Below are 23,657 nucleotides of genomic sequence, written 5' to 3' on the forward strand. Positions count from 1 at the left end.
TGCCAAAGGCGTTGTCGTGCCTTCTTCACGACTGTGTTGTTGTGTGTCGATCATGTTATTTTCTTTGCAATATGGACACCAAGGAACTTGAAGCTCCACTACAGCCTCGTTGATGTGGAAGGGGGCATGCTCGGCCCTACATTTCCTATAGTCCACGATCAGCTCCTTTGTCTTGCTGACATTGAGGGAGAGGTTGTTGTCCTGGCACAACACTGTCAGTTTACTGACCTCCTTTAGGCTGTCTTATCGTCATCGGAGCTCAGGCCTACCACCGTTGTCATCAGCTAATTTAATGATGGTGTTAGAGTTGTGCATGGCCACACAGTTATAGGTGAGCAATGAGTACAGGAGGGGACTAAGCACCCAACCTTGAGGGGCCCCCTTGTTGAGGGTCAGCGTGGCGTATATGTTGTTGCCTACCCTCACCTGGGGACGGCCCGTCAGGAAGTCCAAGATCCAGTTGCAGAGGGAGGAGTTCAGTTCCAGGGTCCTGAGCTTAATAATGAGCTTGGAGGGCACTATTGTGTTGAACACTGAGCTGTAGTCAATGCACAACATTCTCACACACTGTCGGTATTCCTCTTATCCAGGTGGGAGAGGGCAGTGTGGAGTGCAGTAGAGATTGTATCTGTGGATCTGTTGGGGCGGTATGCGAATGTGAGCCATGTCCAGCCTTTCAAAGCATTTCATGGCTACATATGTGAGTGGATTGGGGTGATAGTTCCTGTGCCCAAGAATGCCAAGGTAACCTATGGTGGTCTGCTTGACCTACGGCCTGAATGTTAGCCTGTTTTAACGTCTTCCTCACATCGGCTACGGAACACAAAATCACACAGTCGTCCAGAACAGCACGTGCTTTCATGCATGGTTCAGTGTTGCTTGCCTCGAAGCGTGCATAGAAGGCATTTAGCTCATCTGGAAGGTTTGCGCCATAGCCAGCATAGTAGGATTCGATCTTTGGCTGTTCAACCACTTTTGGAGTTCATAGTGGGATTTCTTAAAAGCGTCCGGATTAGTGTCCCGCTTCTTGAAAGTGGCAGCTTTAGCCTTTAGCTTAGTGTGGTTGTTGCTTGTAATCCATGGCTTCTGGTTGGGATATGTACGTACGGTCACTGTGGGGATGACGTTGAAGCACTTATTAATGAAGCCGTTGACAAGCCGGTGACTCCTCAATGTTATCGGATGAATTCCGGAACCTATTCCAGTCTTTGCAAGTGAAACAGTCCTGTTTCCCAGCGGTTTAAAATCAACATCTACGAAAAACTTCCTTAACATTAGAGATTGCGTACCAGCTGTTGTTAACAAAGAGACACACCCCTCCCCCTCATCTTACCCAAGGCTGCCCGACCATTCTTGACGATGCATGGAATAGCCAGTGATATGTATTTTATCCATGTTCTTGTTCAGCCACGACTCTGTGAAACATAGACTATTACAGTTCCACAGGTCCTGTTGATAGGATAGTCTCGAACGGAGCTCGTCCAGTTTATTCTCTAGTGGCTATACGTTTGCCAACAAAGAGAGTTGAGGAGGTTTATTTGCATGTCAACATAGTCTAGTCAGGATGCCAGTTCGTCGGCCTCTTTTGCGCTGTCACTTCCTCTTTCGAGTCCTGGGGATCAGGGTCTGTTCCGGTGTAATCAGAACGTCCAGAGCTGCCAAATCGTTGATGTAGAAATTGTCATCCAAATCAAGATTAATGATCGCTGTTCTGATCTCCAGAAGTTTTCGGTCATAGGAAACGATGGCAGAGTCATCATGTACAAAAAAAAGTTAAGATCAGTGTAAAAAAAAACACAAAATAGGTCAGGAGCCCGTAAAACGGCTGGTATTCATTACAGCGCCATTTTAATTATGCCTGCCTGCCCCTGTCCTCCATTAAGCCTATGGACCCGGGGTCTGTCCCTCAGCATACGAGCCCTCTCCTCTGGCTGAGCCAGGCCGTGCTGTTGCCAGGCGACCAGAGAGATGGGCTCTAGATTAGAAAGTCCTGTGGAGTGTGGACACACCTGCTCCCACAGCCAGAGAATGGCCCTCTGGGTAACATTATCACACGTCGACTTCCTCGTGTGGCTGGCACGAGGAAGTCATCATGACTGGATGAGGCTAGCTAGTCTTAGCCAGGAAATACAGCTATTTTCAAGGGACTGAATGATGATCACTATAGTTGTGGCATCCCGTCTTTGGTTTAGTTGTCCATCAAAATAAATTTAATTACATTATATAATAAGCAAATGATGCAGTGAATCAATGAAGAGGAAAGAGACAGATGGATCTATTCATTCTGCCCATTTGACAATCCTCTTGATGTAATTCAATTCTAAAGCATTTGGTCTGTAATGTCTTTTTCTTTATGTGTGGGACCCCAGTAAGACTAGCTGTCGCCATTGGCGTCAGCTAATTGGGATCCAAATAAATCCAAAATCTATTGAGTGGTGGAATAGTAGTTTTACTCTCATTTAGAGTGACAAAGTTCTCCTGTATACTGTATGTCCTTCCTCATTGTTCAGGCTCTTGATGGCTCTCTCCCTGTACCTTTCTCCCTGTCCCGCTCTCCCTGTCTCACTCTCCCTGCCCTTCTCTCCCTGGCCCTCTCTCCCTGGCCATCTCTCCCTGTCCCGCTCTCCCTGTCTCGCTCTCACTGCCCTTCTCTCACTGTACCTTTCTCCCTGTCCCTCTCTCCCTGTCCCTCTCTACCTGTCCCACTCCTCCCGTCCCTCTCTCCCTGTCCCTCTCTCCTTGTCCCTCTCTCCCTGTACCTCTCTCCCTGTCCCTCTCTCCCTGTCCCTCTCTCCCTGTCCCACTCCTCCCGTCCCTCTCTCCCTGTCCCACTCCTCCCGTCCCTCTTTCCCTGTCCCTCTCTCCCTGTCCCTCTCTTTCTTCCTGTCTCCTTGTCCCTCTCTGCTTATCCCTCTCTTTCTGCCTCTCTCTCTGTCCCTCCCCAGTGGTGAGTTCAGGGGCGGCCGCGGCCCAAGGGGAGCTGACCCTGCATGAGGTCCAGTGCCGCCTGGATAAAGAGGGAGCATCCGACCTGGTAATTGACCTCATCATGAACGCCACCAGCGATCGTATCTTCCAGGAGAGCATCCTATTAGCCATTGCCCTGCTGGAGGGCGGTAACACGGTCATCCAGGTGAGAATGAACCCGTGCCAGGTGCATAATGTAATATGAATAGAACATTGCTAGAGAGGCGGTAGAGGGAAAGAGACTGGGCCCAGAGGAGGAGAGCAGGAAGTGGAGGCAGAGCTTGAACTAATGATCTGTCTGGTGGGAGATGTCCAGGCTCCAATGTGTCACCACAGAGTTTCTAAACCCAGAGGCAGAACAACCCGAGACTTCCAGGAACACTTGCGAAACAGACCATACAGACCAGGTTGGGGTTTGGGGTTTGAGAAGTCAATGAGAAAAGTGAACGATTCTTCTTTAGTTGTTCATTTTCTCTAAACCTAAAGGTACAATCTAGATTCGAGCCAATGTTTTAAGTAGTTGAACATGTTATTATTCCAACCTAGTGAAAGTTTTCATTTTCATAAAAAACAACTTTATATCGAAGGAGGAGCTCAGCGAGCCAACTTCGCATTGGCATCACCTACAAGTGTGATCGGGATTTGTATTGGAGAAGTAGTTTTAGCCTATCTTCATGATGTACTGTCTTTGGTGTCACCACCTCCTCTCCTCTCAGCCAGTCAGCCAGGGGTTGCTATAGCAACACAGTCCTTCACTTCTCTAACCTCACAGCAAGATTGAGAGAGGAACAGGGGATGGTGGGGGGAGGGTGTGCTGCTGATTGTAGGCCAATTACATTTCCCTGCTTATCGCCCACGTTTGTGTGTGCGTGGGTTTGTATTTGCATAGTAGTTCTACCTGATGAACCCTGGCTTGGCTTCACACAGCTCAGGCAGTGTACTCAAAGGCACTCACATGACTCTCAGGTTACATAACCACACCATGTCCCTCCCTGGCTTATTAATACAAAGAGCCTCAAATCATTCAGACTTGGCTTTTAACTGGGTAGCACTGTACTGTCAAAACAAGGGAAGAGGAGCAGCCATGGAGCCCCAATGTTCCAGACAGAGCAGACACCTGTAGAACAGCCATTCCCTAGGTATTATTCCACCATCCCACTGGCTAGACTCACACAGATCCACATACAAACATGCAAACCCAGGCAGGTGTTTTCATGTAGATCTATGGAGTGATAACGCCAGTCAGTTACTTGGCTTTAAAATATATATATATATTTAACCTTTTTTTAACTAGGCAAGTCGGTTAAGTACAAATTCTTATTTACAATGACAGTCTACCAAAAGGCCTCCTGCGGCGATGGGGGTAGGGATTAAAAATACAAATAAATGAAATAAAAATATAGGACAAAACACACATCACAACAAGAGAGACAACACAACACCACATAAAGAAAGACCTAAGATGACAACATAGCATGGCAGCAACACTTGACAACGCAGCATGGCAGCAACACTTGACAACGCAGCATGGCAGCAACACTTGACAACGCAGCATGGCAGCAACACTTGACAACGCAGCATGGCAGCAACACTTGACAACGCAGCATGGCAGCAACACTTGACAACGCAGCATGGCAGCAACACTTGACAACGCAGCATGGCAGCAACACTTGACAACGCAGCATGGCAGCAACACATGACAACGCAGCATGGCAGCAACACATGACAACTCAGCATGGCAGCAACACTTGACAACGCAGCATGGCAGCAACACTTGACAACGCAGCATGGCAGCAACACATGACAACTCAGCATGGCAGCAACACATGACAACTCAGCATGGCAGCAACACATGACAACTCAGCATGGTAGCAACACAACATGACAACAACATGGTAGCAACACAACATGACAACAACATGGTAGCAACACAAAACAGGGTACAAGCATTGTTGGGCACAGACAACAGCACAAAGGGCAAGAAGGTAGAGACAACAATACATCACGCAAAGCAGCCACAACCGTCAGTAAGAGTGTCCATGATTGAGTCTTTGAATGAAGAGATTGAAATAAAACTGTCCAGATTGAGTTTGTTGCAGCTCGTTCCAGTCGCTAGTTGCAGCAAACTGAAAATACAAGCGACCCAGGGATACGTGGGCTTTGGGGTCCTTTAACAGAATGTGACTGGCTGAAAGGGTGTTGTATGTGGAGGATGAGGGCTGCAGTAGATATCTCAGATAGGGGACAGTGAGGCCTAAGACGGCTTTCTATTGTGCTAAGATCAGCCAGCAGTGTGTGCAATGGGCGTGTCTTCATTTTGGCTTTGTGGCAATGCTTTCTTTTGAAGTTTGGGTTAGTGTTTGCAAAGTCATCTGTGTCGTGTGTGTTTGGTGGTTGCCAACCCCATGCGAGAGTGTTAATTCTGAAGAGTTTCTCACTGCAGTGTGGGCGAGTGTGAGAGTTGAGCAGGGGAATTACTGCAATTACTCAGTGTGATACTTCTGTCGTAAGGGAATCAATCGCTGATCCTCCTGCCTGCCTTTTTTTTTTTTAGGTAAAGCGTATTCGTTTATAGAACCATTTTGTCACAATGATCTCATTTCCTCCCACTCTTAAACACCATTATGCTTTCCTGCACTCCCACTGGGGCCTTGGAAAAGCCCTCCCTTCAGGAAAGCATTGCAGATAGCTGCCAGGGAAAGTGATTCTTCCTGTTTTGTAGCCAAGGAGCCTGCTCAACTTCAAACAGGGCTTCTTGTTTCATAATGCCAGTTTGTTTTTTTCCTTCTTGTTTTGCAGGGGACAAGTGAGCTTTGTTGCGGGGTCACATATGGTGCTGAGTCAATCTAAAACATATCAGCAGACGCATCACATTTCTTCCTGTTGCATAATGCTGGGCCCGCTGCCCCTCTTCTAGGACAGAAGGGCTCTTGTTGTCCAAATGAAAAGCAGGACAAAAACATGCCACAGATTTATCCATGCAGTTTGTTTGTTTGTTTTTGTGATAATCTGGGGCCGTCGCCAGGCCAACGGGATTTGCTTTGGGAAAGAGGGAGGGAGGGAAGGGAGGAGGGAGGGGTCGTATGAAGTGCCAAAGTGAAGGCAGCATTGGGAGCAGAGCTGCAGCACTGAGCTGTGTGTGCCAGCCATGCTGGGGGAAAGGGTCCAGGTCCTCTGCATCCCTCTCCTCTGTGTGCTCCCACCACTGGGGACATTAACTCTCTTAACATGCCCACTGATTATGTTCTCACCATACCAATGAAAGACTTTCCTATGAAGGCTCCTGCTTACTCTGATTTCTGACGAGATGGCTGTCACTGACACGGCTTGTGTAATTGGGATTCCAGGCCCAGCTGTAATTATGGCTTTCATTGTTTGTAATCCATTTGACTCCCCTTTTAGAAATGTTGTGGGTAGTCAGTCACACCATTTTGTGAACATGAAGCGTTCTGTGAGATGATGTTTTAACTCCTTGATGCCTTTCTCTGGCTTTCTCCTGGGATATCAAATCAAACATGGAAGAAGCGTCCTGCTCTTCCTCCTTATGGCGCTCGACGGCGCCAGACTCCCCAACATTACTCACACAAGCCACCTCCAGTACACACACCTGCCTTTCCCCACCATGCGCATCAGCGCTCATTGGACACACGTGGACTCAATTACTTGTGTCATTTCCTTCCCTATATCTGTCTGTTTTCTAGCGCTGGTCCCTGCTTCGGGATTGTTTGTCATATGTCCTTGTTTACACGTGTGCTGACGTTGTTCCTATCGTTTTCTATGTCTGTTCCTGAATAAATGTTTGACTCCCCGTACCTGCTTCTCATCTCCGGCGTCAGGTCCTTGCAGTATGGACATGACCATCATTTATGGCTACTCCAGTTCAGAGACTTATAGTCCCATGTAAGGCTCTGCTCCAGAACTGATCCAGGTCTAGATTTGTATCTCAAAGAGACTAACCTGGTTAAATTAAGGTAAACATTATTTTTTTTTTTTTTGATTAATTCAAATAGGTCAGACAGTAGTGATAAAGCGCCAATTAGATTGCAAAGCTGCTGACTCTGTCTGGAAGGCTTTCTGGCCCATACTGATGCCCACACTATTGGCTACTACACTGGCAGTAGGCAGAACAGCCTGCAGGCTATAGTGAGATCATTGTAATGTTTCATGGGATAAACTGCATTCCTCCTCTGTAAAACCTGCAATTAGGTCATTGTTCAGTATTTGACTCTTTAATGGGTCCTTCTGTAGCTCAGTTGGTAGAGCATGGCGCTTGTAACGCCAGGGTAGTGGGTTCGATTCCCGGGACCACCCATACGTAGAATGTATGCACACATGACTGTAAGTCACTTTGGATAAAAGCGTCTGCTAAATGGCATATAAAAATTAAAAACATTTTTTATCTTGAATTGTTTGTTCTTTGCATGATAGAACATTGCCTTGAACAAGCTTCCTGGTTCACTCAGTTATTATCAGTGCTCAAACGCCAAACCGCTTTAGGTTCTATTTCCATCTTTGTCTTGTGAGAGGGATATAAAAAACATAACTTATTAGAAAACCCATCCCTTCTAGAGAAATGTATTAATAGAAATGTCAGAGAGAGACGGGAGGCTGGAAACTGACATCTCATTTTGAGTCATTCTGTCAGAGCCACATACTGTAACTGCTTTGCTTACAGGCTAATGAGGCTGTAACTGCTCAGTCAGCCTGTAACTGCTCTGCTTACAGGCTGAATGAGGAGTGAAGGGTCATTTTATTTACTATACATGGGCATGCTACCAGATGGTTTAATTTTGACGCTACCCATCCCTTTAGCGAGATAATTGTCATCAACAATCGCTGAATAGCATAGTGCCACATTCACATAATATTACTAAAAATATTTATATTTGTGAAATCACAAGTGCAATATTGCAAAACACAGCTTAGCCTTTTGTTAATCCACCTGTCGTGTCAGATTTTGAAATTATGCTTTACAGCGAAAGCAATCCAAGCGTTTGTGTAAGTTTATCGATCGCATGACAAAAAATAAAGTACACTAAGCATCAGGTAGCTTAGTAAAATCAGAAAAGCAATCAAATTAATTGTTTACCTTTGATGATCTTCGGATGTTTTCACTCACGAGACTCCCAGTTACACAACAAATGTTCCTTTTGTTCCATAAAGATTATTTTTATGTCCAAAATAACTCTGTTTGTTTGGCGCGTTATGTTCAGAAATCCACAGGAAAGAGCGGTCACGACAACGCAGACGAAAATTCCAAATAATATCCGTAATGTCCAAAGAAACATGTCAAAGTTTTTTATAATCAATCCTCACGTTGTTTTTAAAATATATAATGGATAATATATCAACCGCAAATGTCTTTATCAGTAGGAGAGGGAAAAACAATAGCTGTCCAAGCTCTGTTGCGTGAGCAAAACTCATGTGAACATCTGACGCGATGTTATCTTTCTGGCTCATTTTTCAAAATAAAAGCCTGCAACTATGTCTGAAGACTGGTGACACCTTGAAGAAGCGATAGGAAAAGGAATCTGGTTGATATCCCTTTAAATGGAGCAAAGGGAGGCTATGGAACATAGAGTTTTCAAAATAGAAGCCACTTCCTGGTTTGATTTTTCTCAGGGTTTCGCCTTCAATATCAGTTCTGTTATACTCACAGACAATGAGTATAACAGAACTGTGTTTTCTATCCTAATCTGTCAATTATATGTATATTCTAGCATCTGGTCCTGAGAAATAGGCCGTTTACTTTGGGAACGTTGTTTTTCCAAACATAAAAATAGAGCCCCCTAGCTTCAAGAGGTTAACTAATTGCCTAATGGATGTGTGATCTCATTTCTGGACTGTATTCTGAGGATATGTTTGGTTGCCTGTAATTAGAAGAACAATTACACAGTATAATGATTGAACTCTGCTTTCTGACTGACCTATCATTTCACAGGGCTGTCTGGTCACTGCGCACCTGTCTACTAAGTCTATCTCTGACAGAGCACGCAACACTGTTTAATATTTACGTAGTATTCAGACCCCTTGGCTTTTTCCACATTTTGTTACGTTACAGCCTTATTCTACATTGTTTCCCCCCTCCCCTCATCAATCTACACACAATACCCGGTAGTGACAATGCAAAAACAGACAACAAAAAAAAACTGAAATAACACATAACACACAGTACCAGTCAACAGTTTGGGCACCTACTCATTCAAGGGTTTTTCTTCAAAATTATTATTTTCTACATTGTAGAATAATAGTGAAGAGATCAAATCGTGAAATTACACATATGGAATATCATGTAGTAACCAAAAAGTTGTTAATCAAATTGTTAATCAAATCAAAATATATTTTGTATTTATATTCTTCAAAGTAGCCACCCTTTGCCTTGATGACAGCTTTGCACAGCTTTGCACACACTTGGCACACACTTGACATTCTCTTGGCATTCTCTCAACCAGCTTCATGAGGTAGTCACCTGGAATGCATTTCAATTAACTGGTGTGCCTTGTTAACAGTGTATTTCCTTAATGATTTTGAGCCAATCAGTTGTGTTGTGACAGGGTAGGGGTGGTATACAGGTATACTATTTGATTAAAGACCAGATGACCTGAACTCCACAATCACCCGACCTCAACCCAATTGAGATGGTTTGGGATGAGTTGGACCGCAGAGTGAAGGAAAAGCAAGTTTTCATCAAGGTTCTCTCTGTACTTTGCTCCGTTTCAGTTTTGCCTCGTTCCTGACTAGTCTTCCAGTACCTGCCACTGAAAAACATCCCGCCAGCATGAGCCTGCCACCACCATGCTTCCTCTTAGGTATGGTGCCAGGTTTCCTCCAGATATGACGCTTGGCAATCAGGCGAAAGAGTTCAATCTTGGTTTCATCAGACCAGAGAATCTTGTTTCTCATGGTCTGAGAGTCCTTTTGGCGAACTCCAAGCGGGCTGTCATGTGCCTTTTACTGAAGAGTGGCTTCCGTCTGGCCACTCTACCATAAAGGCCTGATTGGTGGAGTGCTGCGGAGATGGTTGTCCTTCTGGAAGGTTCTCCCACCTCCACAGAGGAACTGTGTTAGGCAAGGACATCAGCACAAGAACTGTTCGTTGGCAGCTTCATGAAATCGGTTTCCATGGCCGAGCAGCAGCCCACAAGCCTAAGATCAGCATGTGCAATGCCAAGTGTCGGCTGGAGTGCTGTAAAGCTCGCCATCATTGGACTCTGGAGCAGTGGAAATGCGTTCTCTGGAGTGATGAATAACTCTTAACCATCTGGCAGTCTGACGGACGAATCTGGGTTTGGCAGATGCCAGACCTTCCCCAATGCATAGGGCCAACTGTCAAGTTTGGTGGAGGAATAATGTTCTGGGGCTGTTTTTCATGGTTATGGCTAGACCTCTTAGTTACAGTGAAGGGAAATGTTAACCCTACAGCATACAATGACATTATAGATTATTCTGTGCGTTCAACTTTGTGGCAACAGTTTGGCGAAGGCCCTTTCCTGTTTCAGCATGACAATGCCCCCATACACAAAGCGAGGTCCATACAGAAATGGTTTGCCGAGATCGGTGTGGAATTACTTGTCTGGCCCTCAAAGAGCCCTGACCGCAACCACATCAAACACCTTTGGGATGAATTGGAATGCCGACTGTGAGCCAGGTGTAATCGCCCAACATCAGTGCACGACCTCACTAATGCTCTTGTGTCTGAAAGGAACAAGTCCCTGCCGCAATCGTCCAACATCTAGTGGAAAGCCTTCCCAATACTGCCCATGATTTGGAATGAGATGTTCGACAAGCAGGTGTCCACGTACGTTTGGTTATGTAATGTATGTAATGTATGTAATGTAATGTATGTATGTATGTATGTATGTATGTATGTATGTATGTATGTATGTATGTATGTATGTATGTATGTATGTATGTATGTATGTATGTATGTATGTATGTATGTATGTATGTATGTATGTGCAGTACCAGTCAAAGGTTTAGACACCACTACACATTCAAGGGTCTTTCTTGTTTTACTATTTTCTACATTGTAGAATAGAACAAAACTATGAAATAACATATATGGAATCATGTAGTAATCAAAAATATATTTAACAAATATATTTAATGTTTTAGATTCTTCAAAGTAGCCACCCTTTGCCTTGATGACAGCTTTGCACATTTTTGGCATTCTCTCAACTTGCTTCTTGAGGAATGCTTTTCCATCAGTCTTGAAGGAGTTCCTACATATGCTGAGCACTTGTTGACTGCTTTTCCTTCACTCTGCGGTCCAACTCATCCCAAACCATCACAAATGGGTTGAGGTCGGGTGATTGTGGAGGCCAGATCATGTGATGCAGCACTCCATCACTCTCCTTGGTGAAATAGCCCTTACACAGCATTTTGGGTCATTGTCCTGTTGAAAAACAAATGATAGTCCCACTAAGCAAAACCAGATGGGATGGTATATCGCTGCAGAATGCTGTGTTAGCCATGCTGGTTAAGTTTGCCTTGAATTCTAAATAAATCACTGACAGTGTCACCAGCAAAGCACCATCACACCCACACATGCGGAGATCATCTATTCACCTACTCTGCGTGTCTCATAAAGACACGGCGGTTGAAACCAAAAATCTCACATTTGGACTCATTAGACCAAAGAACAGATTTCCACCGGTCTAATGTCCATTGCTCGTGTTTCTTGTCCCAAGCAAGTCTCATCTTTTTGGTGTCCTTTAGTAGTGGTTTCTTTGCAGCAATTCGCCATGAAGGCCTGATTTACACAGCCTCCTCTTAACAGTTGATGTTGTGATGTGTCTGTTACTTGAACTCTATGAAGCATTTATTTGGGCTGCAATTTCTTGAGGCTGGTGATTCTACGACTGCACTTGAAGAAACTTTCAAAGTTCTTGAGATGTTCTGTATTGACCGACCTTCATGTCTGTCGTTTCTCTTTGCTTATTTGAGCTGTTCTTGCCATAATATGGACTTGGTCTTTTACTAAATAGGCAACCTTCTGTATACCCTCCTACCCTGTCACAACACAACTGATTGGCTCAAACGCTTTAAGAAGAAAATACATTCCACAAATTAAGTATTAATAAGGCACACCTGTTAATTACATTTAACATTTACATTTAAGTCATTTAGCAGACGCTCTTATCCAGAGCGACTTACAAATTGGTGCATTCACCTTATGACATCCAGTGGAACAGCCACTTTACAATAGTGCATCTAAATATTTTAAGGGGGGGGTGAGAAGGATTACTTTATCCTATCCTAAGTATTCCTTAAAGAGGTGGGGTTTCAGGTGTCTCCGGAAGGTGGTGATTGACTCCGCTGTCCTGGCGTCGTGAGGGAGTTTGTTCCACCATTGGGGGGCCAGAGCAGCGAACAGTTTTGACTGGGCTGAGCGGGAACTGTACTTCCACAGTGGTAGGGAGGCGAGCAGGCCAGAGGTGGATGAACGCAGTGCCCTTGTTTGGGTGTAGGGCCTGATCAGAGCCTGGAGGTACTGAGGTGCCGTTCCCCTCACAGCTCCGTAGGCAAGCACCATGGTCTTGTAGCGGATGCGAGCTTCAACTGGAAGCCAGTGGAGAGAGCGGAGGAGCGGGGTGACGTGAGAGAACTTGGGAAGGTTGAACACCAGACGGGCTGCGGCATTCTGGATGAGTTGTAGGGGTTTAATGGCACAGGCAGGGAGCCCAGCCAACAGCGAGTTGCAGTAATCCAGACGGGAGATGACAAGTGCCTGGATTAGGACCTGCGCCGCTTCCTGTGAGAGGCAGGGTCGTACTCTGCGGATGTTGTAGAGCATGAACCTACAGGAACGGGCCACCGCCTTGATGTTAGTTGAGAACGACAGGGTGTTGTCCAGGATCACGCCAAGGTTCTTAGCGCTCTGGGAGGAGGACACAATGGAGTTGTCAACCGTGATGGCGAGATCATGGAACGGGCAGTCCTTCCCCGGGAGGAAGAGCAGCTCCGTCTTGCCGAGGTTCAGCTTGAGGTGGTGATCCGTCATCCACACTGATATGTCTGCCAGACATGCAGAGATGCGATTCGCCACCTGGTCATCAGAAGGGGGAAAGGAGAAGATTAATTGTGTGTCGTCTGCATAGCAATGATAGGAGAGACCATGTGAGGTTATGACAGATCCAAGTGACTTGGTGTATAGCGAGAATAGGAGAGGGCCTAGAACAGAGCCCTGGGGGACACCAGTGGTGAGAGCGCGTGGTGAGGAGACAGATGCTCGCCACGCCACCTGGTAGGAGCGACCTGTCAGGTAGGACGCAATCCAAGCGTGGGCCGCGCCGGAGATGCCCAACTCGGAGAGGGTGATTGAAATGTATTTCAGGTGACTACCTCATGAAGCTGGTTGTGAGAATGCCAAGCGTGTGCAAAGCTGTCATCAAGTCAAAGGGTGGCTTTGAAGAAGGGGTACTTTGAAGAATCTCAAAAACAAAATATATTTCAACACTTGTTTTGGTTGCTACATGATTCCATATGTGTTATTTCATAGTTTTCATGTCTTCACTATTATTCTACAGTGTAGAATATAGTAAAAATAAACCCTTGAATGAGTAGGTGTGTCCAAACTTTTGCCTGTACTGAATTCGGAAAATATTCATTCTCCTTGATTTTTTCCACATTTTGTGATGTTATAGACCTATTCTAAAATGGATGAAATAGTTTCCCCCCGCATAAATCAACACACAGTACACCATAATGACAAAGTTAAAACAGGTTACATTTTTTTTGCAAATGTATATAAAATCTACTGATATTACATTTACATAAGTATTCAGAACCTTACTTAGTACTTTGATGACGCACCTCTGGCAGTGATTACAGCCTTGAGTCTTCTTGGGTCTGACGCTACAAGCTTGGCACACTTGTATTTGGGATTTTTCTCCCATTCTTCTCTGCAGATCCTCTCAAGCTCTGTCATGTTGGATGGGGAGCATCACTGCACTGCTATTGTCAGGTCTGTCCAGAGATGTTTGATTGGGTTCAAGTCCGGGCTCTGGCTGGGCCACTTAAGGACATTCCGAGACTTGTGCCGAAGCCACTCCAGCGTTGCCTTAGCTGTGTGCTTAGTGTAGTTGTCCTGTTGGAAGGTGAACCTTCTAAAGTCCTGAGCACTGTGGAGCAGGTTTTCATCACGGACCTCTCTGTACTTTGCTCCGACCATCTTTCCCTCGATCCGAGCTAGTCTCCCAGTCCCTGCCGCTGAAAAATATCCCCACAGCAATATCCTGCCATCACCATGCTCCACCAATCAGGCCTTTATGGTAGAGTAGCATCATACCCAAGAAGACTCAAGGCTATAACCACTGCCAAAGGAGCTTCAACAAAGTACTGAGTAAAGGGTGTGAATGCTTTTGTAAATGTATAGTTTCAGTTTTTATTTTTTTAAATAAATTTGCTAAAATGTAAAAAAAAAAAAATGGGTTATGTCATTATGGGGTGTTCTGAATACTTTCGAAGGCACTATGTATATGTATGTGTATATTCCTATGCGGTGGGATTCTTTGTAAGTTCTTTGTGTTTCTGTCTTTTCATTTGCCAGAGTGGTGCGGTTGTCCTCGTAATCGGATGTTGCTTGGTGTGTTCTACTTGTGGCGTGGAGTTCCCAGTTTTTTTGTGTTTATGGTGCATATTTTTTTAGGTTTGTTTTCATTGTGTCTTTGTATATTTTATTTTGCCCTCCTTGCGTCCTCTTCCCCTCTGCCAGGTGTCCGTAGAGGATTTATTTTGGTGGATGACTGAGAGAAGGTTTTAAAGACATTCTACTCAAATGCATGAAAATGTCATTATGTTGACATCATACAAATATACACGGAGTGTACAAAACATTATGAACACCTTCCTAATATTTAGTTGCACCCTCTTTTGCCCTCAGAATAGACTATATTTGTTCGGGACTCTACAAGGTGTCAAAACCATTCCATAGGGATGCTGGTCCATGTTGACTCTAATTCTTCCCACAGTTCTGCCAAGTTGGTTGGATGTCTTTTGAGTGGTGGACTATTTTTTATTATCACGGGAATCTGTTGAGTGTGAAAAACCCAGCAACATTGCAGTTCTTGACACACTCAAACTGGTGCACCTGGCACCTACTACCATTCACAGTTCAAAGGTATTTTGTCTGGCACATTCACACTCTAAATAGCACAAATACCCAATCCATGTCTCAATAGTCTCAAATCCTTCTTTAACCAGTCTCCTCCCTTTCATCTACACTGATTGAAGTGGATTTAACAAGTGACATCAATAAGGGATCATACCTTTCACCTGGATTCACCTGGTTAATCTTTGTCATGGTAAGAGCAATGTTTTGTACACTCAGTGTCACACACTCAGTGTGACACGTTGTGTCTTGTCACTCTGATCTTAAAGGTATAGTGCAAGATTTTGGCAACTTTTCTACTTAACCAAAGTCCGATGAACTCATCAATACCATTTGTATGTCTCTGTGTGCAGTTAGAAGGAAGTTGAAGGTAGTTTCGTGAGCCATTGCTAACTAGCGTAATTATACAGGAACAGCTATTATGCTTGCTGTTCCCATAGACTTCCAGTCTTTGCGGTAACACTAGTTAGCAACTTCATTTAACTGCATTCAGAAACAAAATTGTTATTCATGAGTTAATCTGACTCTGGGTAAGTAGAAAAATGTCTTTAATTGCCAAAATCTGTTTAAAAGCTCGTCCCGGAGAAAATTTCTAAAAATATGTGTTTTAAATAAATCATATTTTTTGGGAGTGGCACCAACTATTTAACAGCGGCTGTCCGTCATTGCTAAATGGAATATAGGGGAAACACTGTGTGTGTCTTATGTAACAGATGAAGAGGCCCACTATGGCAGCTTCTCCACCTGGCCATCTCCCTGTGTGAACCCTGGCCTGCCCTGTCATGGAGGGGAACAGGTGTCAATGCTGTTACTCAATAGGCATGTCGCAGCACGGTGATGGCCACCGACGCCTGCAGTGCAACTTCATTTATTGCCACCGGCTTGGACTCACTCTCTTTTCAGCAACCTCATTGAAAGCCAATAAACCCAATTTCTGCTGCCCTTCATTTTTTTTAATATTTTTTTTTTACCTTGAGCTAAAACACTCTTCAGCAATCAGGCTATTTTCTCCACCTCAAAAACTTTAGCTAATAAATATTATTAGGATTTCCCTTCCTGAGACTTTTCACAGTGTACTCACGCACTGTTCTCTTATTAGTAATCAATGATCTCGCTTATTACTACCATACAGTGTTCCAAGCACTCCTTATCTCCCCCCTACAGTTCCACCATGCTGATGGCAGTGGCTGGCAGGGTTTGTGATTGGATACTGGTTGGTTGGTTGATTTGTTGATTTGTTTGTTTTTCTATCCTCATATATGACCGGGTCTCTGTAGAACTCAGAGTGAAGTGCCACAGCATTCTCCCTCCCAGCACACTCCTCTCCCAGAGCGGATCACCGTGGTTACCAGCTGGGTGGGTACGGTACGTTGCCCTGCAATGATTACAGCCTCAGCCATGTTGCTCACTGAAGCTTCAGGAGAGGAGGCAAGGGAGCGAGGGAGCCAGCGATATAAATAGAGCTTACATAACTGCCCCTTGTTGATGCCAAGAGCTGGGACAGCAGTGAAGAGGAGGAAAATAAAAAAGAGAAAGATAGGAATGCATAATGACCTTGTTTTATGTGGCGAGAGACCTGGGGGCGGGACTCAGCCTACTGTACATGACGGTGAGCGCCAGGGTCGACAGGGGCCTCGGGGGGCTTTTGATACAGAAGGCTTAGTGCACCCAGTGGGCCTTGCAGGCAGGATCTAAGCTGCTGCAGAGGACAAACTGGTGGTTTCCTGGAAGAATGAATCACCAGGTTGATGGTGCATGCCCAGGGATAAATAAGCTTACCACCACAGCCATGCTGGTTATTAGACTCTAGAGGGCTATAGTGCAGATGCAACAGGTGCGTGCGTGTGGCTCTGCTGCACACTGCTTCAGATGATAAAGGAAAAGGTTATTGTTCTACTCTTTCCCCATTCCCTGCTGCAGGAAAGGTCACAGCCCTCGTGCCATGGGTATGTTTTGTACACATGAACTGTATCCTTGTTTGAAATCTGTCATGCATATGGCTAAAGGCGGGCCGCAGTCCTGTGGTTGTGTGAGGGAGGGGATTAAATGTCACTTGGCAATATCCAAGTGCTATTGAGTATCACCTGCAAATGGCACCTTAATGCCTAGGCCAGGGTTCCTGGCTGGCGGGTGGTTTTATGTGGCCCACAAAGTTTTCAGAGCCCCCCCCAAAAAAATATATATGTGTGTGTGTATATATATATATATGTATGTATATATGTGTGTTGACATAAAATACTGTAAAAAAAACACCAGGAAATCTCTTCCCAAGTATTCCCACACATTTTTTATTTATTTTTATTTCACCTTTATTTAACCAGGTAGGCTAGTTGAGAACAAGTTCTCATTTGCAACTTCGATCTGGCCAAGATAAAGCAAAGCAGTGTGAACAGACAACACAGAGTTACACATGGAGTAAACAATTAACAAGTCAATAACACGGTAGAAAAAATGGGCAGTCTATATACAATGTGTGCAAAAGGCATGAGGAGGTAGGCGAATAATACAATTTTGCAGATTAACACTGGAGTGATAAATGATCAGATGGATGACATGATAGAGAGACACGACATGGTTGTATACAAATGTAAGCAAGGTTTTAAATAATTGTTTTAGTCAATCAATATATTTGTTTGGGCTTCTTGCGGTTAATTTGCGGTCTACAATTGATTTGTAATTATGTTCTGGTCCCCTGACCATCCACTCCACTCAAGAAGAAACTATAAATAATAATAATCTAGACCAGTGGTTCTCAGCTGGTTTTGCTCGGGGACCCGAATTTGACAATTGAGTGACGACCCAATATTATGGACTGTTGATGATTTCATTGTATTATGTTGTTTTGCAGACCATGCCATAATGTTATTTTCCCAAGATATGTTTAGAAACATTTTCAAGATAGTAGTGTTGCAGAGAATTGGAAACTGATAGGCAATACTAGTCAGCAAACTGACAACTTCCTACATATGTGCAGATAGTGCAACAGCCAAGTTGCCCTGACAGGGTTTTTCCTTAGCCAGCTCTATTCCTGCTGCTGCTGTTGTTGTTTTCTTGGAAATTGTCATAAGGCAGTCAGGTGTTGACATAATTATTGTCATCCAAGCGATTTGAGATGAAATTACTTGTTTATGGTCACAGTCATGAGGGTTTTCCCATTTGAACTGGGTAATGTTGTTATAAAGTTGCTTTCTGGCAGTTGTCCCCTCTGTATGGTAATGGAGGTGGAGGTTTGGGTGGAGGTTTGCCTGCTTACATAACCACTGCTGATTTCTGATCACTATCAATGAATGACCGTGGTTTTGTCAACAAGATTGTCTTAACCACATGTGTTCCTTTTTACAGTTTTGTTGTTTATTGGAAAGTTATTTTCAAGGGGTAGAAACTACTTCAGGTAACTTAATCTGAACTTTGTGCTTACTCTCGGGTCATGGTTACTGGTGGAATTCTATGAGTACTGTTTAATGCATGCACAGTTTTACTATAACATTTTCTGGTTTTCCTTCAACTTCTGTATACTGTATGTTCCATTATCTCAGACAGAGGGACTTCAATGAGTTGAGTCTCAACCTGGAAAGAATGCTGGTTATGTAAGAGGTTTTCAAACTGCCCCAGAATTCATGCGATAACTCCTGCCCGCCTCTGGTCTCCCCTCCCTTCCCTTCCCTCTCAGACCAAGCACACACACAGTGCCACTCGGGTGCTCAAAAAGTAGGGCAGGGTTTTCCATCTAAATCAAATCAAATATATTTATATAGCCCTTCGTACATCAGCTGATATCTCAAAGTGCTGTACAGAAACCCAGCCTAAAACCCCAAACAGCAAGCAATGCAGGTGTAGAAGCACGGTGGCTAGGAAAAACTCCATCTCTTCTTTACCTTCATTTCCTCCCTTGTTATCTGATGTAACAGTGTTTGGGCTGAGGTTTGTTTGCAGTGGCTCCCTCCCTTCAACCACTCAGCTGATTGCAAGCCTTATGTAAGGAGGGAAAATGGGACTGGATAATAGCAGCTGGAAAAAGCAAAGTCCCATGCATGGAAGAAAAGTTGTCAAATTAGTGTGCAAAAAAATCCATTTGTTTTTATAGGTTTTGCAGTGTTAGACTGTAAACATAAAGTCCTATACTTTCACTTGAAGAGTTTTGTTCTGGTGAAAAGTACTTGATGCTGAATTTGGTTAAAGCCACCTTTGTTTGAGTTGACAAACTTCCTGTGATTGCTGTGTACCTGGCTGTGTTTGCTGTAATGACTTTGTGTACAGTGCAGCCTGCCCTGCACAGTGCCAGTAGAGTTGTGCCCTTTGGGCAGAGAGCAGATGGTGTGAAAACAGGTGAGCACATGGAGGCACTCCAGGTTATTTCCTTGGCAGAGGGCTGAGGGTTATTTAACAGAGCTTCAGCGAGAGAAAGCCTCTGGGTGCATAGCAGACAGACAGACAGACAGACAGACGGAGAGACGTGGTCAAACTGCCAACAAACGGACCAACAAATCTACCCGACCTTTGAGCTGTCTACCTTGTATTGCTTACAATGGGAAACATGTAGATTATCTGACAACATTATCATAATACCTCACTATGAATCCCTCTCACTACCACTTCCAAATATAAACACAGAATGATCTCAAACAGAACCTCTTACATCCGCATTTACTTGTTCTTCTTGTCCGTCTCCAGAAATCCTTCTTCATGCGCCTGACGGGGGAAAACAAGTCAGAGATGTTCTTCAAGGTGTTCTATGAGAGGATGAAGCTGGCCCAGCAGGAGATCAAGGCCACTGTGACCGTCAACACCAGCGATCTGGGCAGCAAAAAGAAAGAAGAGGAGCCCCCGGACAAGGACACGCCCACCGCTAAAGGAAAGAAAGGTCAGGGTAGCAGGCCTGGTGTGAACAACATCCTGTTCCTGTCTACTGAGACAGTCAATCCAGTGAATTTACTGCACTTAGAACACAGCACAAATCATACATCAGTCATTCACAAACACATACAGCTGTTTCACACTGCAGTGCAAATTGGAACCCAATGATGAAGCTCACGTTCTGTGACAGCTACATCTCTGCTCCTGTGTGCAATGTGCAGTGAGACGCTCCCATGTCTTACTCTGTTGTACTCTGGTGCCCTTCGGTGTGTATGTCTCTGAATTCTCCTGTTCCTCTCTCTACAGGGATGGAGGTGGCAGTGGTGTCTACGGTGGCGGTTGCCGTGGTGACGGAGGAGGTCAAGGAGCAACTGGTGGAGGCTTCCACAGTCACTAAGAAGGCGTTCACAAGGTACCGGCGTGAGGCCGAGGCCGAGGAGCATCTGGCTGCCGCTGAGGGTCAGGGCCCCGCCAGCACTCCTGATGACCAGGAAGGGGAGATGAGTGTCATTATCACCATCATGCAGCCCATCCTGCGACTCATGCAGCTGCTGTGTGAGAACCACAACAGGGAGCTGCAGGTTGGTCAGCCACACCACCAGGGGGCACTACTCTGGTTTACATTACACAATTTAGCTATTAAAGGGGGGCCACGATGATTGCTCAGGCCCCATGGCACACTTACCGTTTCAGTGCTGGTAAATTTCCATCAACAGATCTTTATACAGAAATGAAACCATATGGTGAAAATAGACATCCGTTGGAACAACATGATGCAACTGTTTCCATATCTGGTAGCGCTTGGTCTGGTTTCACTATGAGGACGATTGTGTTTGGAAATGGGGACGTCCAATACCTCAGACTGACAGTGAACTTCCCCCACTAACATCCTCTGTGCAGTAAGGTCAAGGCTCCACATGATTGACGGATAGCTGGATGCTGAATCACCGTAGCTCGTCATCAGTTGTGTAGTTATATGTCCTGGCTGGATTGATCCTGAGCCAAACACACAGTGGGCTAAAATTATCAGGATTTAATGTCACTGACATGTTTAGACTCGCGAGTTAAAGATGTGTCTCATCATTAGATAAACCAGCCATTGAATTAAACTCTTAGGCAGAAAGCAACCGTAACAGGTAGCTTTTTTAACACAGCACATGAAACATTGATAATTGGTCATTTCTGATGATATTATACTCAAAAGCCAGTACTTTTGAGTTTCAGTGGAATAAACCCATTTGTTCATAGATGGATCTGAGCTTATTGTTCATATTGCCAATGTTTAGAATGAACATATGAATTAGTGTGTTTCTAACTTTGAGTCGTGTGTAACTTTCCTCTCCAGAACTTCCTACGGTGTCAGAACAACAAGAACAACTATAATCTGGTGTGTGAGACACTGCAGTTCCTGGACTGTATCTGTGGCAGCACCACGGGAGGCCTGGGGCTACTGGGACTCTATATCAATGAGAAGAACGTAGGCCTCATCAACCAGACAGTAGAGAGCCTCACAGAGTACTGCCAGGGACCCTGCCATGAGAACCAGGTGGGCATACACACACATACACACACACACACACACACCGATTTTACCGAGATCAAAGCTTTGTTTTATATGTGCACATGCAGTATCATGAAACATTGTTGTCAAACGACCCAGTGTTTGCATATAACTGATGGTTCTATTTCAGTAATTGCAGGGTTGGTCTTATTTGGCAGTGCTTTACTTGGCTTTTACATTCTCTTTACAAGCCCAGCTAGGTCCCAGTACACAGCTGCATGCTAAGAGAAGGCTTTCCTTGCAGGATCAAGTCAGACTAAACAAAACCCTTTTTGTAATATTGTTTTCTGGTAAATGTCACATCAGTCCCAGAGAGGAATGCAAAAAGTTTCCTGTCTGTTTCTTTGTCAGAACTGCATCGCCACTCATGAATGCAACGGTATCGACATCATCATCGCTCTGATCCTCAACGACATCAACCCCCTGGGCAAGAAGAGGATGGACCTGGTTCTGGAGCTTAAGGTATAGACACCCTGTCTCGGTTTGGTAGTCATGTTGCACCCTGTTATGTTTTCCTTCATTATCCATTTGGCATATTAATCAAGGTAATTAAGGTCATTTCAAGGTCATTTCTAATCAAGTAATTAAGTCAGTTATACAATTTTAAAATCATTACAATACATTTACAACAGATTTCACAACACATTAAGTGTGTGCTCCAAGCCCCTACCACATACAGTATCTCCAACACAAAATCCATTTGTGTGTGTATAGTGCGTATGTTATTGTGTGTGTGAATGCATGTGTCTGTTTGTGCTGCTTCACAGTCCCCGCTGATCCATAAAGTGTATTTTTATCTGTTTATTTTAATCTAATTTTACTGTTTGCATGAGTTACTTGATGTGGAATAGAGTTCCATGTAGTCATGGCTATATGTAGTACTGTGCGCCTCCCATAGGCTGTTCTGGACTGTGAAGGGACCTCTGGTGGCATGTCTAGTGGGCTATGCATGGGTGTCCGAGCTGTGTGCAGGTAGTTCAAACAGACAGCTTGGTTCATTCAACATGTCAATACCTCTCACAAATACAAGTAGTGATGAAGTCAATCTCTCCTCCACTTTGAGCCAGGAGAGATTCAAATCAAATCAAATCAAATTTATTTATATAGCCCTTCGTACATCAGCTGATATCTCAAAGTGCTGTACAGAAACCCAGCCTAAAACCCCAAACAGCAAGCAATGCAGGTGTAGAAGCACGGTGGCTAGGAAAAACTCCCTAGAAAGGCCAAAACCTAGGAAGAAACCTAGAGAGGAACCAGGCTATGTGGAGTGGCCAGTCCTCTTCTGGCTGTGCCGGGTGGAGATTATAACAGAACATGGCCAAGATGTTCAAATGTTCATAAATGACCAGCATGGTCAAATAATAATAAGGCAGAACAGTTGAAACTGGAGCAGCAGCACAGTCAGGTGGACTGGGGACAGCAAGGAGTCATCATGTCAGGTATTCCTGGGGCACGGTCCTAGGGCTCAGGTCCTCCGAGAGAGAGAAAGAAAGAGAGAATTAGAGAGAGCATGTGTGGGGTGGCCAGACCTCTTCTGGCTGTGCCGGGTGGAGATTATAACAGAACATGGCCAAGATGTTCAAATGTTCATAAATGACCAGCATGGTCGAATAATAGTAAGGCAGAACAGTTGAAACTGGAGCAGCAGCATGGCCAGGTGGACTGGGGACAGCAAGGAGTCATCATGTCAGGTAGTCCTGGGGCATGGTCATAGGGCTCAGGTCCTCCGAGAGAGAGAAGGAGAGAATTAGAGAACGCACACTTAGATTCACACAGGACACCGAAAAGGACAGGAGAGGTACTCCAGATATAACAAATTGACCCTAGCCCCCCGACACATAAACTACTGCAGTATAAATACTGGAGGCTGAGACAGGAGGGGTCAGGAGACACTGTGGCCCCATCCGAGGACACCCCCGGACAGGTCCAAACAGGAAGGATATAACCCCACCCACTTTGCCAAAGCACAGCCCCCACACCACTAGAGGGATATCTTCAACCACCAACTTACCATCCTGAGACAAGGCTGAGTATAGCCCACAAAGATCTCTGCCACGGCACAACCCAAGGGGGGTGCCAACCCAGACAGGATGACCACAACAGTGAATCAACCCACTCAGGTGACGCACCCCCTCCAGGGATGGCATGAGAGAGCCCCAGTAA

General features: G+C 44.8%; 1 protein-coding gene across 14 annotated transcripts in view; it reads left to right on the top strand.

Moving 5' to 3' along the window:
* The window catches only part of LOC118400084 (inositol 1,4,5-trisphosphate receptor type 1-like), a 144,888-nt gene that overhangs the window by 79,408 nt on the left and 41,823 nt on the right, over window positions 1-23,657 (top strand). For all 14 annotated transcript variants that reach the window (XM_035796515.2, XM_035796522.2, XM_035796523.2 and 11 more), the window contains 5 exons: window positions 2,946-3,133; window positions 19,751-19,940; window positions 20,240-20,514; window positions 21,279-21,479; window positions 21,846-21,956. In XM_035796515.2, coding sequence (XP_035652408.1) covers window positions 2,946-3,133; window positions 19,751-19,940; window positions 20,240-20,514; window positions 21,279-21,479; window positions 21,846-21,956 — 965 coding nt within the window. The remainder of the gene's footprint in view (window positions 1-2,945; window positions 3,134-19,750; window positions 19,941-20,239; window positions 20,515-21,278; window positions 21,480-21,845; window positions 21,957-23,657) is intronic.

This window comes from Oncorhynchus keta, chromosome 21 (assembly GCF_023373465.1).
Source record: "Oncorhynchus keta strain PuntledgeMale-10-30-2019 chromosome 21, Oket_V2, whole genome shotgun sequence".
Lineage (NCBI taxonomy): Eukaryota > Metazoa > Chordata > Actinopteri > Salmoniformes > Salmonidae > Oncorhynchus > Oncorhynchus keta.